Raw genomic sequence first — 14,048 nt, forward strand, 5'->3', positions numbered from 1 at the left:
TGTAAAGATCGGGCCTTTTACACTTTACGCTATGGTATCATTTAACATTTATTTTTGTTTTTTTAAATAATACAATAAATATACTACAAAATGAACATTGGCTTTGACAGAGAGTTACAATATCACCATTCTCTCTCTCCACTTCACAAGTACGGACATGACCTTTCATTCATATAGTCTAGCAAAAGGATGTGGTTTTGGTGATTTAAAATGATTTATGAGATCATGTCATTCTAAAATATAACAAGAGAAAAAGCTTTACAATTTCATGCATACAGATAGGTTTTAATGCTTCAAAAGACATACAAGAGTGGGGGGTGGCCACAGTAAACTTGAATTTATTGACAATAAAACCAATATATCTTCTATCCTCTCGTATCCTTACACAGGTTTGACAAGACTGCAAAAAACAAACAAAACAATCAAAAACAGACAAGACATAAAACTACAAAACGAAACAAAAAAGAGTGGCAGCATCACCGCTGGTTCTGAAAATTTACAAAATTGGTCGTCTTTTTTTCTTTTTCTTTTCTTACCGAGAGCAGAGTGTAAAATTTTGGCATATTGCATCACAATGGAAAAAAAATAAAATAAAAAAATAAAATTAAAGCTGAAGATCTACAAGCATATTGAGTTTATCTTAACAGAAACGGTTCAAGTCACAAATCTGAAGGTAAAGATCATTAAGCTAACAGCAACAAACTACTTTGCGGAGGGGGCTGTTGAAGTTCTGTGGTAGATAGATGCTATAGTGGTCACAGGCAGGTCGAGTGCATAGTTTGAACAAAAGGAGAACTACATTAAAGGGCAATAAAAGTAGACCAACAAATATTTGGATATCCAAACCATTGATAAACAAGCTTCCATTCTGGCTAATGTATTGCCTCTACTTTATAAGCAGCTTTTCTTTGTCTTTTTATTATTATTATTATTGCAGAACAGATCTAAATCAGAAGGAAATACAAAGCTTTTTTTGATTTTGTTTTGTTTCCAAAAAAACAAAAAAAAACAACGACTAAATTCTAAGCCATTGTGGCACTTAAAGCTATATATATATATATATAATATAAAAGAACACCTTTGGTGGGAGGGTTGGTTTCATGAATGAAACTGAAACTTAAATTGGCCATGTGCTTTGGACTACCAAAAGGAGAGATACCATTTGGGTACCACTACAACATCAGACATTTGTCCACCGCTCAAACACCAGAAAGAACACAGGTAAAATCAATGGCACGCACCACTCGACAGTGAGACGCAAATTGCATTGTCTTGGAGCCGTGATATGCAAACACAGCAGTGCCATTTTGCTTCTTTTTTTTCTCGTTTGTTTCTGCCCTTACATCTGCAGCCAGAAATTAGTAGCATCACATTCAACAACCACATACAATCTCTTTTTCTTTCCTTTTTTTCTCCTCCTTGTTTTTTTCCTGAGCACATGCCAAAAATTGTTGCGAGATTCGGACGCTACTGGATTTGCTATTTGTGTGGTCCACAGAAATAGAAAGTAAAAAAGCTGTATGCAGATATTATGTACTAGCTGTATCTAGGAATGGATATGGGGGGAGGGGGGGTGGCATGCAGAAACACCCATTAATATAAATACAGGCGCAACAAAGATTTTCTTGTCAGAAGTGATGGTCAATGCCTAATTTATGCTCCGTTTGCGGGAGCCTCGCATAGCCGGGACTACTATCACATAAGAGTCTGGTTCTTCTCGATGCATTTTCAGGGCCCTACATTTGCATACTGGGCTCTGGTTGGTTCCTCACGACCTAAAGCCCGCCCTACATTTGCATACTGGGCCCCTGGTTGGTTCCCCGCGAGTTGAGAGCTGTGACAAATTTGAATAAACGAGCAGGACCAGACCTAACCTGCAGAGCGCACATTTTCTTTGCAAAAGGCAGATTCGTCGGGCTATGCGAGGCTACCGTTGCACGACGGTGTCGCGCGGCAACACGCCACCAGCGTGTAGGTCGGCGTTTTTTCCGCCGCGAGACGCCGTCGTGTGGCGAAGTGTCGAGTCGGGCTTTCGGGCAGCCGACGACTCTTCCATTCAAACAACACTAACTTAAGAAAATACATAGCACCACAGTGGAGAGAGGAAAATAGCACCTAAGTTTTTCGTGATTTCTTTTTGTGTTTTCATTTGAAACGTGACGTCATCTCCCATTGCATAGCTGGATCGATTCGTTAAGCATTTTGATGAAGAACAAAAAAAATAATAATAATAATCAAAGAAACGGTTTGTTTATTTAAGTTAATAATATCTTCAACTGCCACAAGAATTGGGATTCTGTTCCGAGAGGACACCAGGGGAATGTTTCTTTTCTCGTTCTTTCTTTGATGCAAATCATTTGTCACATAAGTATCACAGAACTTTGTTTTTTTGTCTTTTATTTCCATTCCATTCTTAAATTACAATAGGGTGTACGGCACACCTGCAACAAGACAGCACTTACTGGGATTTTTTTTTTGTATTCTCTTTTCCTTTCCGTTTTAAAAAATACATTTACAAATGGAATTCCTCACTTTTCAGATACCTTTCTCGAATTTAGTTGTATTGCAATAACCATAATCATCATCTCCTACGTCACACTTGAGAACGTCACATGCATGTTTTGAAGCCAAGAACCAATAAAAAAAAAATGTTATCAGGAAGAAGAAGAAAAATATACAGAATGTACTTACAAAACACACAAAAAATATTTATATATATTTATATAAAAGCTCCATTCCAGAGAATGGGGAGACAATTATGCACAAAACGAAGCTCCCAAAAAAGAACTGAGTGATCAAACAATACCAATGAGAGACAGAGAGAGGGTGGAGAAAGAGAACGTGATCGAAGCTGAAGAGAACAGCTCGATCACACGCTGTCCATGAGACATTTTGTGAGAACCTTTGTGCAGTTCTCACGGTGGCCTGCAGGGGGTGGCGGGGGACAGATTGATCTAGGTCAGTCGAAATGGGGGGCCGAGACGGCCGGAGCGGGCCGTGGTGGTCGGGATCGGGGTGGGCGGGGGCCGCGTGGTCAGGACGTTTTCAAAACTTGCATGTGATGGAGAAGGCACACTGAGGTTTCAAGGTTGCTTTGTTTAAATTATCCGTTTCCGTTTCCTATTTTTTCCGTTTCAATGTATGTCGATTTTCTTTTTGTGCTCACGCTTGTTGCTCTTGGGAGAAAAAAAAGTTTCTTTCTTTCTTTCTTTTTTTTTCTTTTTTTTACAAATATAAGTCCTATTCCTGTGTTGTGTTTCTGAGAAAACAAAAATATGCTTTTTTCTCCATTTTTTGTTCAGTAAACAACAGTCTTAGCCGACGAAGCAGACGGGGCCCACTTCGAATCCGAACTTCTGCGTGGTGCCGCCAAAGTCGTTGAACATGATGTCGACGAATGGCACCTGTTCCACCTTTGGCGTGTTGATCTCAAGTACAGTCTTTTCATAACCCTTTTTCAACTGTTGGAGAGAGGGGGAGGGGAGAAGAAAAACAAAACAAATACAGTATGAGAAAGAGTTACCTAATAAAAGTATACTTTACCGCAAAATATCGAACACTTCAAAAACACTTTTTGTGCCACCCACTACTTTGAAATCGCACATAGTACTTGACTTATTAACTGTTTTACTGCTACGGACGTTACCGTTTGCCCCAATTCTGAACATCGCTCGTCGCCCATACGGCCGTTCGTTCGTTTACCTTGTTGATGTCCGTAAGCTGATGAGGGGTCGCGCCGCAGTGTACAGTGAACACATCTGCCGCAATGATGCTCTAAAAAATCCATTATGCGTTAACATCAACGGAGACCAATTCACTTCCTTGTTGATTTCTCTGGCCCTGTGGCTTTGTGGCGAGTGACTGGTCTCAATGGATGGCAACTCAGAACGGCCAAATTCACATTAATTCTTGCATGACGCCGCCCTCTGCTGCCAGGTCCGCCAAAGTGCATGTTGCACAATCAAAAAAAATAAAAATAAAAATAAAAAACGTCTATCTATCTACTATAACATCGCAAAGGTAAGCCGCTTTTTGCTGGCATAGGATATGACTACATTTTAACCAATGAATTTCCCAAACATTTCCAAAACATTTCCAGAATATTTAACCAACTATTCTTTTACCCTGCTGGAGAATCCGCACCAGTAACACCATCTTAAACAATAAACGTACATAAACAATAATGGCGGCGGGATAATTTTCTGGTAGTTTTTTCATCTACTTTCTCTATTTCTGTCTGAGTCTCTCGCTTCGTAATGGCGCCTCCCATACTTTTTTTTCCCGCGACTGTGAGAGATGCGTCCGTCTTTTACACGAGACCGCGATTGGACATAATGGATGGTTGTTTTTCTATAAAATCGCAAAGGTAAGCTACTCTGATGGCCGTGAGCAGACTATAAACAACCATAAATGGCAGTCATAAAGGCTAAGCCTCTAGGCTAGGGTCAAAGGTTCAGGCCATCTCTAATACAGTAATACACACACACGTGCGCACACAGGGGGGGGGGGGGGGGGGGTGGGACTGAGTTACCAGGGCCCAAGGTGGAGGGGCCTTAATTATTTTATAGCTATTTAGCTATTGAAAAATAGCAGATATACAAGCTCACCGCGCGGCGAGCTTGTATATCTGCTATTTGAAAAGTTGTGAAATGTGTGCAGATCTTTGAATGTATGTATTTTTTAAGCCAACATTTGTAACTCAGATTTTGCTTCTGGGGGGTCCCTGGAAGTAAATATTTTGAGATGGGGGTCCGTGGCCAAATACATATTATTGTGGGGGTCCTTCACATGAAAAGGTTTGAGCACCACTGATATAGAAACATAGGTTTAAAAAAAAAAAAGAAAAAAAAAGGGATTTGAAAAATTTTCAAGATTTTCAAAAATAGCAGATCTACAAGCTCACAGAGCGGCACTCAGTGCCGCACTGTGAGCTTGTAGATCTGCTATTTGGTGTGACATCCCTGCGTGCACACAGTGGGAAAGGGGGACGACTTACCGCGCAGCCGTCGGATATGGCCCTGATGTAGGGGTTGTTGTCGTAGGACATCTCCTCGTCGTTGGAGCCCAGGAAGCGGATGGCCTTGTCGTGGTTGTCCTGCTCGGCGTCGTGCCAGCCCACCGTCTGGTAGCAGTTGTACGTCAGGTTCTGCCGCGCCGCCGCGCTCAGCAGCCGCAGGAAGGTCATCTGCACCACGCCGATGGGGTTGCCCTCCGCGTCCACGTAGGAGAGCTGCGCGTCGGGGGAAAGAGAAACAAAGAACAAACGGAAAAAAAGATAGATATAAGCAGTGCATTTCTCCTAAACTAAGAAAACCATGGTTACGTACGTGACCTTCCGTTATACACCATGATAAGAGAAAGGTCCTAAAGGGATATTTCACTTAAAAATAAACGTTTGGTATTTAAACGTCTAATGAGGCTTTTATGAACACCCTGAACAGGGTTTTTAATTTGCTTGATTCGATATTTAGATATTTGATGTAAATGTTATCAGGCCCTCCTCCTCCAGGGCTTCTCCCCATACACACCCATTGTGACTTCAAACTCCTTGTTAACCATTATAGATTCATTAACACATCGGATGCCCACGTGGTGTCTACAAGTCAATTTCTTTGATGTAGCTGGAGGCCCACGACGCGTTTGACGCGTTGTACAGTAAACTATACTGTACTGTAGCTACTGCACTTGGCTACCGCGGTGATGAAACAAACTCCATTTCCCAACATGCAGCGCGCAATTACGTCACCCGGACGTGCTGTGTGTCTCGTTGACTTCCTGTTTAGCGGCTGCACAAAAATGCTGTTTTCTCCGGATTCTCTTCCTTTTTTCATTTTTTTCTCAAAACGGCAGCCTCTTCTACATGCCGTAACACAAACACTGTGGCTTAGAAATGATAAAATAGGACATACTCGGATTACATTTACTCGGATTACTTTTCTCGCCAGTACTCGCCGGTAGGTAAAATGACGCGTTGCCATGGGCACCAGCAAATTAAGACATCAAAACCACGTGGGCGTCCGATGTGTTAAAAACACCCATTATTTTTTTCTGGTGAATCATAATACCCGCCTAATATGTGAGCAGGCCGTGATTTTTTTATACATTTTTTCATTTAGTTTTAATAATTCTTTGGGAAAATGGAAAAAAATTAATAAAATAAAATAATTAAAAATAAATGAAAAAAAGTTATCGAAAAAAACGGCCTGCTCACGTATTAGGAGGGTAATATGACTCACCAGAACAAATAATTCGTGTTTTTGATGAATCTATCATGGTTAAAATGGAGTTTGAAATTACAATGGGTGTGTATGGGGAGGCATCCTGTGGGAGTAGGGCCTGGTAACATTTACATCAAATATCTAAATATTGAATCAATCAAATTAAAATCTGTTCAGGGTGTTCATAAAAGCCTGATTAGACGATAAAATTACCAAACGTTTTTTTGAAAGTGAAATATCCATTTAATGGCTCGGTTATGTCTCTCGCATCTGCGTTTCTGAGTACGGTAGCCCCAGAGTACTGTTTCCTGGAGTGGCAAGAGGATATTTGGGGTTTGTGTAGGTCTTAAACTTCTTTATACTGTAATTATGGGATGCTGTTACTGGGAACTTTTAAGGGCCTGCTGTTCCTGTGAACTTGTTGACGGGGCTTGTTAGGCTGACACTAGAATTTGATTTGTTTTGATTTCTCTCTTTTTGCTTTTCCATTTTAGACCGGGAACGCATCTTTTTTTCTTATATTTGAAAAATCGTGCAAATTATTGCAAATCTTTGAATAGGCGAACATTTTCTAACTAAAACCTTTCTTTCTCAGGGTCACTGGAAGATAATATTTTGAGATGGGGGTCCACGGTCCAATACATATAATTCTAGGGGTCCTTGACATTAATTGCATCCCTATGAGCGAGTTGATTAATTGGCCGCCTACCCGTGAATGGACAAGGAACTGATTGAGCAAAAAAAAAAATTTGGGGAACTGGGCTGTTATTCGAGGCCCTCTCGGTCCATATTATACTGTCCAGTAAGGACTTTACACAATGGAAATGTTTTCCGTCAATTTAGATTTTCTAATTTAGGCTGGTATCAGATCACACGAGGTAGGCAGCGGCTGCTGAATACGCCACTGGGTAATGCATTGCTTCTCCCTTAAGGGCAACTGTTACTCTTGAGAGCAGGGACGTGCTGGGCCCCTGATTCAGCCCGGGAAAAAGAGTTGGAGAGGCCCTCATTGCGCGCTATAGAGAGAGATCTCTCTCTATAGCACTGCTGCTACTCAAAGATTTGCCATTTCAGATCATGACAAGTGACAAGCCAGTGGGCCAATTACATGAGTTACATTTCGTCGGTGTCGGGTGGAAACCTTGTATGTCCAAAACTGTTTGTTTTGTATTTATCATTTTAAAAATGATTAAAACTAGGGAAAACAGCCGATCTACAAGCACACAATGCCTCGTACCGCGAGGCGTTGTGTGCTTGTAGATCGGCTGTTGTGCGACAGCCTTGTATGGTGAAGCAGGGCTTCGCGAAAAAATGTACACATTTGAAACTTGGAGATACAAGGTTTCTGCCCGACAGTGACGATTTACTTTTTGGCCGCCCAGGAACAAAGGCCAACATTTTATTTTTTTCATTTTTTCCTAATGGCCGGCCTGGACCGGCCCGTTCGCGAGTTGTCCCGCTTTTCCCAATGGCCAGCACGTCCCTGCTTGAGAGCGAGCAAATGGAACGGGTCCATTCGGTTCCATTTGCTCACTCTCAGAGCTAAATTAACTGATTTCACAGTGAAGATTGGAGTCCCAGAGACTTGTAAAAGTAAAATAAAACTAGGGGCCCTTGAAATTAAAAACTGTTAATGTAACGTGGGTATTTCGAGTGAACCCCGGAACTGTAATGGAGATCCAAATAAACAATAAACCACAACCGCAAGACGCTAGCTAGAGGCAACGCTGGCATCTCCTATAACCACATGAATCCAAATTACACCCCCCACACGCCATCAGATATTGACGGCGCATGCATCTCCCGGGACACATTCGGGTATTTTAATTTGTGCATGGTAATTCTTTTTTTGTGTGTGTGCCGTGGGCTGGGTTTTTATATTGCCAGTATTTCTAGGTGACGTCTGATAGTGTTGCCTTATTGACAGCAGTATTTCAAGACACGCGCGCCATTAACCCAACGAGACCGGGGAAAGGATCTGTTGTGTAGTTTTTTAGATTTCTCTGGCTATTCAAAAATCGTGAAAAAAATGTGTTCAAATCATTAGATTTATGTGTCGTTTAAAGTGAACATTTTAACTAAAATATTTGCTTCTGGGGGGGTCCCTGGAACAAAATATTTTGAGATGGCGGGGTCGGCGGCCAAATACATATCATGTTTGCGAGCTTGTAGATCTGCTATTTTGGAAAAAAAAAAGTGATTTTTGTTTTGCAAATCTTTGAATATATCATTTTTTTTAAGCGAACATTTGTAACTCAAATTTTGCTGATGAGGGTCCCTGGAACTAAATATACCGAGATGGGGGGGTCCGTGGCCAAACACATATATCATTTTGGGGGTCCTTGACATGAAAGGGTTTGAGCACCACTGACGTAGAAACACGCGTCTTTCAAAAAACCTTAGAAGGATTCGGAAGACATTTATAGAATCGGGGTCAAAAAGGCTTGCACAAATTTTTCAAAAATAGCAGATCTACAAGCTCGCAGCGCGGCACTCGGTGCCGCGCTGCCAGCTTGTATATCTGCTATTTTTCAATAGTTAAAGCATAAAATAGCGGTTAAAGCGGTTCCGGGTCTTTACGGGTTAAGAGGCAGAGTGATGTACAGTCACTCGCGCACGGGCCTCTCCGGTGGCCCTGGAGGTCTAAATCATGAGATGACGGTCACACTTTCTCATAGTGATGCGGCAGCGGCGGCACGAGCCGCGCAATTCATCCCCAGCTCCGGTTTGACGCGTGTGCATTTCTCTTGCACAAATGTTTGCCGGGGGTACAGGTGCGAGGAACGAGCCGGAGCCGGGGCCCTGTCAGCTTTGTCAGCGCGGGGAGAGCGTGTTTTGCATCATTATTCATAATGCGCGGCGCCGGTAAGCGAGTGCGACGTTAATCCCCATTCGTCAAAGACAGCGAGTCAGGTAACGCATGCATCAAAGGGGGGAGGTTAACCCTGTAGGACCCACTGTTGCAATATCACAACATTTGTATTTTATCCACAAAAAAGGTTTAAATGATTTTATTTTTGCTCCCCCTACCACCTAAACCAGGGGTTTTCAAAGTGGGTGACGGGGCACCCTGGGGTACCGTGACGGCAGTCCAGGGGTGCCGCGAGATAATTTGATAATATTTGGAATTTATTTGGACACTTGAAAAAAGTTATTTTTAGTCAGTTCTAACCAAAATGGCTATTATCTCAACGTTTTCCTCGCAACATAATCACTAAAATATCGTCACTGTCGGGCAGAAACCTCGTATCTCCAAGTTTCAAATGTGCTTCATCATACAAGACCGTCGCACAAAAAAACTAGTGAAAACAGCCGAACTATAAGCACACAGGTGTGCTTGTAGATCTGCTGTTTTCACTAGTTTAGTACATTTTATGGATGATAAATACAAAACGAACGGTTTTGGACATACAAGGTTTCCACCCAACGACGACGATATGCTATAAATATAAGGTGCTGGGAGTGAAAATTATAATGTAGGGGTGCCTCGGATTAAAACAAATATTCATGGGGTGCCCTGAGACAAAAAAGTTTGGGAAACCCCTGACCTAAACATCACCATTGGATCCTATTGTTTAGTATTACAACGGCATTGGCCAGGATATTTGCATATACATAGTAAATACCCCCCACAGAGGCTGACATTCACTCAACTTCAAGATCTCTGGAGTCCAGAGTCTGGACGAACAACACCTCACTTTTTCACTGAAGCTATATTTCTCAAAGACATAAGTAAAATGCCTGTAATGTTATTTTTGGTATTGGTAAGTATTTCGGTTTTTGGGTCGTACAGGGTTAAGGAGTCCAGGCTCTAGAGGCTTCATTGGGGTTTGAACTATATAGCTCGCACACGCAGCGAAATCCTAGAGTGCAGTGGCGGAAAGGTACACTTTAACATAAATAAAATAAAAGTATCAATACTGAAATACAGAGGTACTCTGTTTAGATTTAGTCATTTGTCTTTTGAATACAATTCCATTTATTTTTAGTCCTGTTTTAGTCAACTAAATCTACAGTTATTTTTGTCGACTAAAGTGTATTTTGGCGGGCCTTGATGGCATCGTAATGGCAGGTTTTACACTTGGTTGCACGCTTGTGAGCTTGTAGCCGATCTACAAGCTCACAACGGCGTCACAATGCGTCGCGTTGTGAGCTTGTAGATCGGCTACTTTCAGAGCGCAACTCCGGTACACAACCAAACATAAAATGACTTGTCTTTTAGCTCTACTGGATCTCTTCTCCGCTAGTCCCTCCCTAACAGTTCAAGTCTAGTTTGTACATGTTGACAAAATTGTCAATGTGTTTATTAGTTATATTAGTTTTAGTCGCCATAGCTTAGTTTTTGTTTAGTTTTCGTCAGTCAAAGACATTTTTCGTCATAGTTTTAGTAGACAAAATCAAATCCGCCCTCATCAGGGCCTGACCAGATTATTGATGCTGCTGCCTTCAACGATTCAACCGTAATTACACTGAAACTCATTTCAGCTGCGATTAATAAATTATGTAAACTGTAATTGTGATGTGTGGGCCATTTGTGGTAAAACATGCAAAAAAGAAAAAAAATCTAATTATCGCACTGAGAATGATTCAGTATGTTATTTTAATTGGCCGCACACAAGATTGAATTCTGCCTCTTCGTGCCTTTGTCACGTGGGGGAGCGTTGTTCGCAAGCGCGTGGGCCTACTGTAGATCTGCTGTGTTTGAAAAGTCATGAGGATTTGTGGGACTGAGTCACTAGGGCCCAAGGTGGAGGGGCCTTCATTATTTTATACTTTAGCTATTGAAAAATAGCAAATCCTAGATCTAGATCTGCTATTTGAAAATGTGTGAAAATGTGTGCAAATCTTTGAATATATATATATTTTCAAGCGAACATGTGCAACTCAAATTTTGCTTCTGGGGGGGTCCCTGGAACTACATATTCTGAGATGGGGGTCCGTGGACAAATACATATAATTTTGGGGGTCCTTCACATGAAAAGGTTTGAGCACCGCTGACATAGAAACATAGGTTTTTCGAAAAACCTTAGCAGGATTTGAAACATTCAAAGACTTGCACAAAATGTCCAAGATTTTTCAAAAATAGCAGATCTACAAGACAAGACAAGACAAGACAAGACATACACTTGTATATCTGCTATTTTTCAATAGTTAAAGCACAACATAATGCGTAATAATGCGTTCCCAGTCTAAATGAGCTAAACCCCCTCCTCCCCCAATGAAGAACATTCATGGGGGGCCCGCAGTTAAATCCTTGTACCCGGGGCCCAGAATTTGATGTGACACCTCTGTTTCCATACCAACCAGTAGGGGGTCCATTAGCTCCTCAAGGCACCGCTCTTTTCTTTGGTTCAGACAAACAGTGACTGACTGAGAGTTCAAAGCAGCATGCAACGCGATGCAAGAGCAACGCTGCGCATGCAGCACACACACACAACCTCCTCACCATGTTAGGACTCCCTCTGGTCGCGCGCACGCGCACACACACACACCCACAATCATCCAATCTTAGACCAATACTCCTTACTTGACTTATGACAGAAGAGATGAATCGTCTTCAAAATGTGTATATTTGCTCGAGAATTCCTGTTAGTCGGGGGCTTTAGGGATATTTCGTGCTAATCAGTCTAAAAGCGCCAAATTTTGCACAGATGTGGCCCAGGGTTTGCTCTAATGATTTAGCTAGGGGTGCCCGAGCCGACGACCTTCGGGGTCGCCACAGCGGCCAAATCAAGTTGGCTTAGTTAGACGCCGCACATCCTACTTAAAGCAGATTTATTTTTATTTTTTTTTTTTGGGGGGGGGGGGGGGGGGGTATTTTCCTCCTGTATAGAAAGTCGATGGGAGCCCAACTTGATTTGGCCGCTGTGGCGACCCCGAAGGTCGCCGACTCGGGCGCCCTAGCTAAATCATTAGAGCATGCCCTGGGCTACATCTGTGCAAAATGTGGCGCTTTTAGACTGATTAGCACAAAATTACCACGTTATCTCTCTAACGCCCCCGACTATGGGTAAACTGCAAACTTTTGACCGCTTAAACCCCAGCTTTCTTATGCTGGGGGCCCCACACGGGCCCTGGTCAACTAAGTTTAAGTGGTAAATAATTAAAAATAGCCTACTTTACATTTTTTCAATTATATATAAAGTCAAGTAGGAGTAGCAGTGCTAAAGTTCCTTTTAGGAGTAGCCTCGCTCGTCTGATATGCATAGACCGGTGGTTCTCAAAGTGTGGTCCGGGGACCCCCTGGCAGGTCCTCTGAGGGGGGTTGCAAGGGGTCCCCAGCAAAGTTTGTTTAATATTATTCCAACAATTTTGAATATTTTTCTGAACATAAATCTTGTGTGTGCGGTCTTGGCACAAAGTAATTTTCAGATGGGGGTCCACACTCCACAGCCAAATGCATATTAATTTCGGGAGCCGCCCTTGATATGAGAAAGGGTTCGATAGCCACTGGCTTAGACATCTGCAGAGAGGCAAGCTACTCCATTACTCCATGTCGCTGCCGGGCGGAAAACTCGTATCTCCAAATTTCAACTTTTTACGTTTTATTTTATCGTTAAATTAATGCCCTACTTCATCGGACAATCAGTGTCACACCAAAGTATTGAAAATAGCCGATCTACAAGCTCGAGCTTGTAGATCGGCTATTTTCACTATTCTCCTCTTTTTAAATAATAACAAAAAAGGAAAGTTTTTTTCTTTGCACATACGAGTTTTCCAGCCGATAGCGTCGTCTTGCTTTGATCCCCCCACCACTCCCCGCATATCGCCATGGAAACGTTACCTCTTCATCATCACAGCCCGCAAGTTCAGCAGTGACTGAGTACCCAGAATGCCCCTGGGCGGCGACTGACTGAGTGCCTGACCTTTTCGGTTTCAGCTCTTCGATTCCACTCCAAAGGATACGGAAGAACTGTGTGCGTGTGCGTGTGCGTGTGCGTGTGTGTGTGTGTGTGCGTGTGTGTGTGTGTGTGTGTGTGTGTGTGTGTGTGTGTGTGTGTGTGTGTGTGTTTGCGTGTGTCAGTGGTGGAAAAAGTACTTAAAAAAACGTAAAAAAAAAAAAAGTGGAAGTATCGTTACCACAGTGTAGAACTACTTTTGATTTGATTAGAAATTATACAAATCTGTTACCAGTGGTGGAACGAGTACTCAGATGTTTTACTTAAGTAAAAGCATCAATACCGCAATATAGAAATACTCTGTTACAAGTAAAAGTCTGGAATTCAAAATGTATTTGAGTAAAAGTATGAAAGTATTGGCATCGAAATATAATTAAAGTACCAAAAGTAAAAGTACAAATGTTTGGAAATAGCTTAGGTATAAGGCTAAAGTGGATTAATGTATGTTTTATAATATTATCATTTATACCTGTAACTAGATACTATTAACTAGTATCTAAAGTTTTCAAATAATTCTAGTGGAGTTAAAAGTACAATATTTGGATCTGAGATGTAGTGGAGTAAAAGTAAAAGTACTGAAAACTGGAAATACTCAAGTAAAGTACAAATACCTCAAAACTGTAATTAAGTAAATGCACTTAGTTACTTTACACCACTGTCTGTTACAAGTAACTAAAGTTTTCACTAATTGTAGTGGTTTGTGAAAAGCACAATATTTACATATTAGAGATGTAGTGAAGTAGTAGTAAAAGTATTTAAAAAAAAAGTGGAATTAGAGTTGTTGTGGTGCAGTAGTTGAGTATATAACTATTAACATTCCACCACAGTGTGTGTGTGTGTGTGTGTGTGTGTGTGTGTGTGTGTGTGTATGTGTGTGTGTGTGTGTGTGTGTGTGTGTGTGTGTGTGTGTGTGTGTGTGTGCGCGCGCGCG

At 41.8% G+C, this 14,048-nt stretch overlaps 1 protein-coding gene across 1 annotated transcript in view; it reads right to left on the reverse strand.

Annotated features, from left to right (window-relative positions):
- Positions 1 to 337: 337 nt before the first annotated feature.
- The window catches only part of col5a1 (procollagen, type V, alpha 1), a 245,961-nt gene continuing 232,250 nt past the window's right edge, over positions 338 to 14,048 (reverse strand). Inside the window, exons 68-69 of the mRNA XM_080743867.1 lie at positions 4,997 to 5,230; positions 338 to 3,461 (exon numbers count right to left, since the gene is read on the reverse strand). Of these exons, the coding sequence (XP_080599993.1) occupies positions 3,315 to 3,461; positions 4,997 to 5,230 (381 nt within the window). The 3' untranslated portion in view covers positions 338 to 3,314. The remainder of the gene's footprint in view (positions 3,462 to 4,996; positions 5,231 to 14,048) is intronic.

This window comes from Nannobrachium achirus (assembly GCF_963921795.1).
Source record: "Nannobrachium achirus genome assembly, chromosome: 15".
NCBI lineage: Eukaryota > Metazoa > Chordata > Actinopteri > Myctophiformes > Myctophidae > Nannobrachium > Nannobrachium achirus.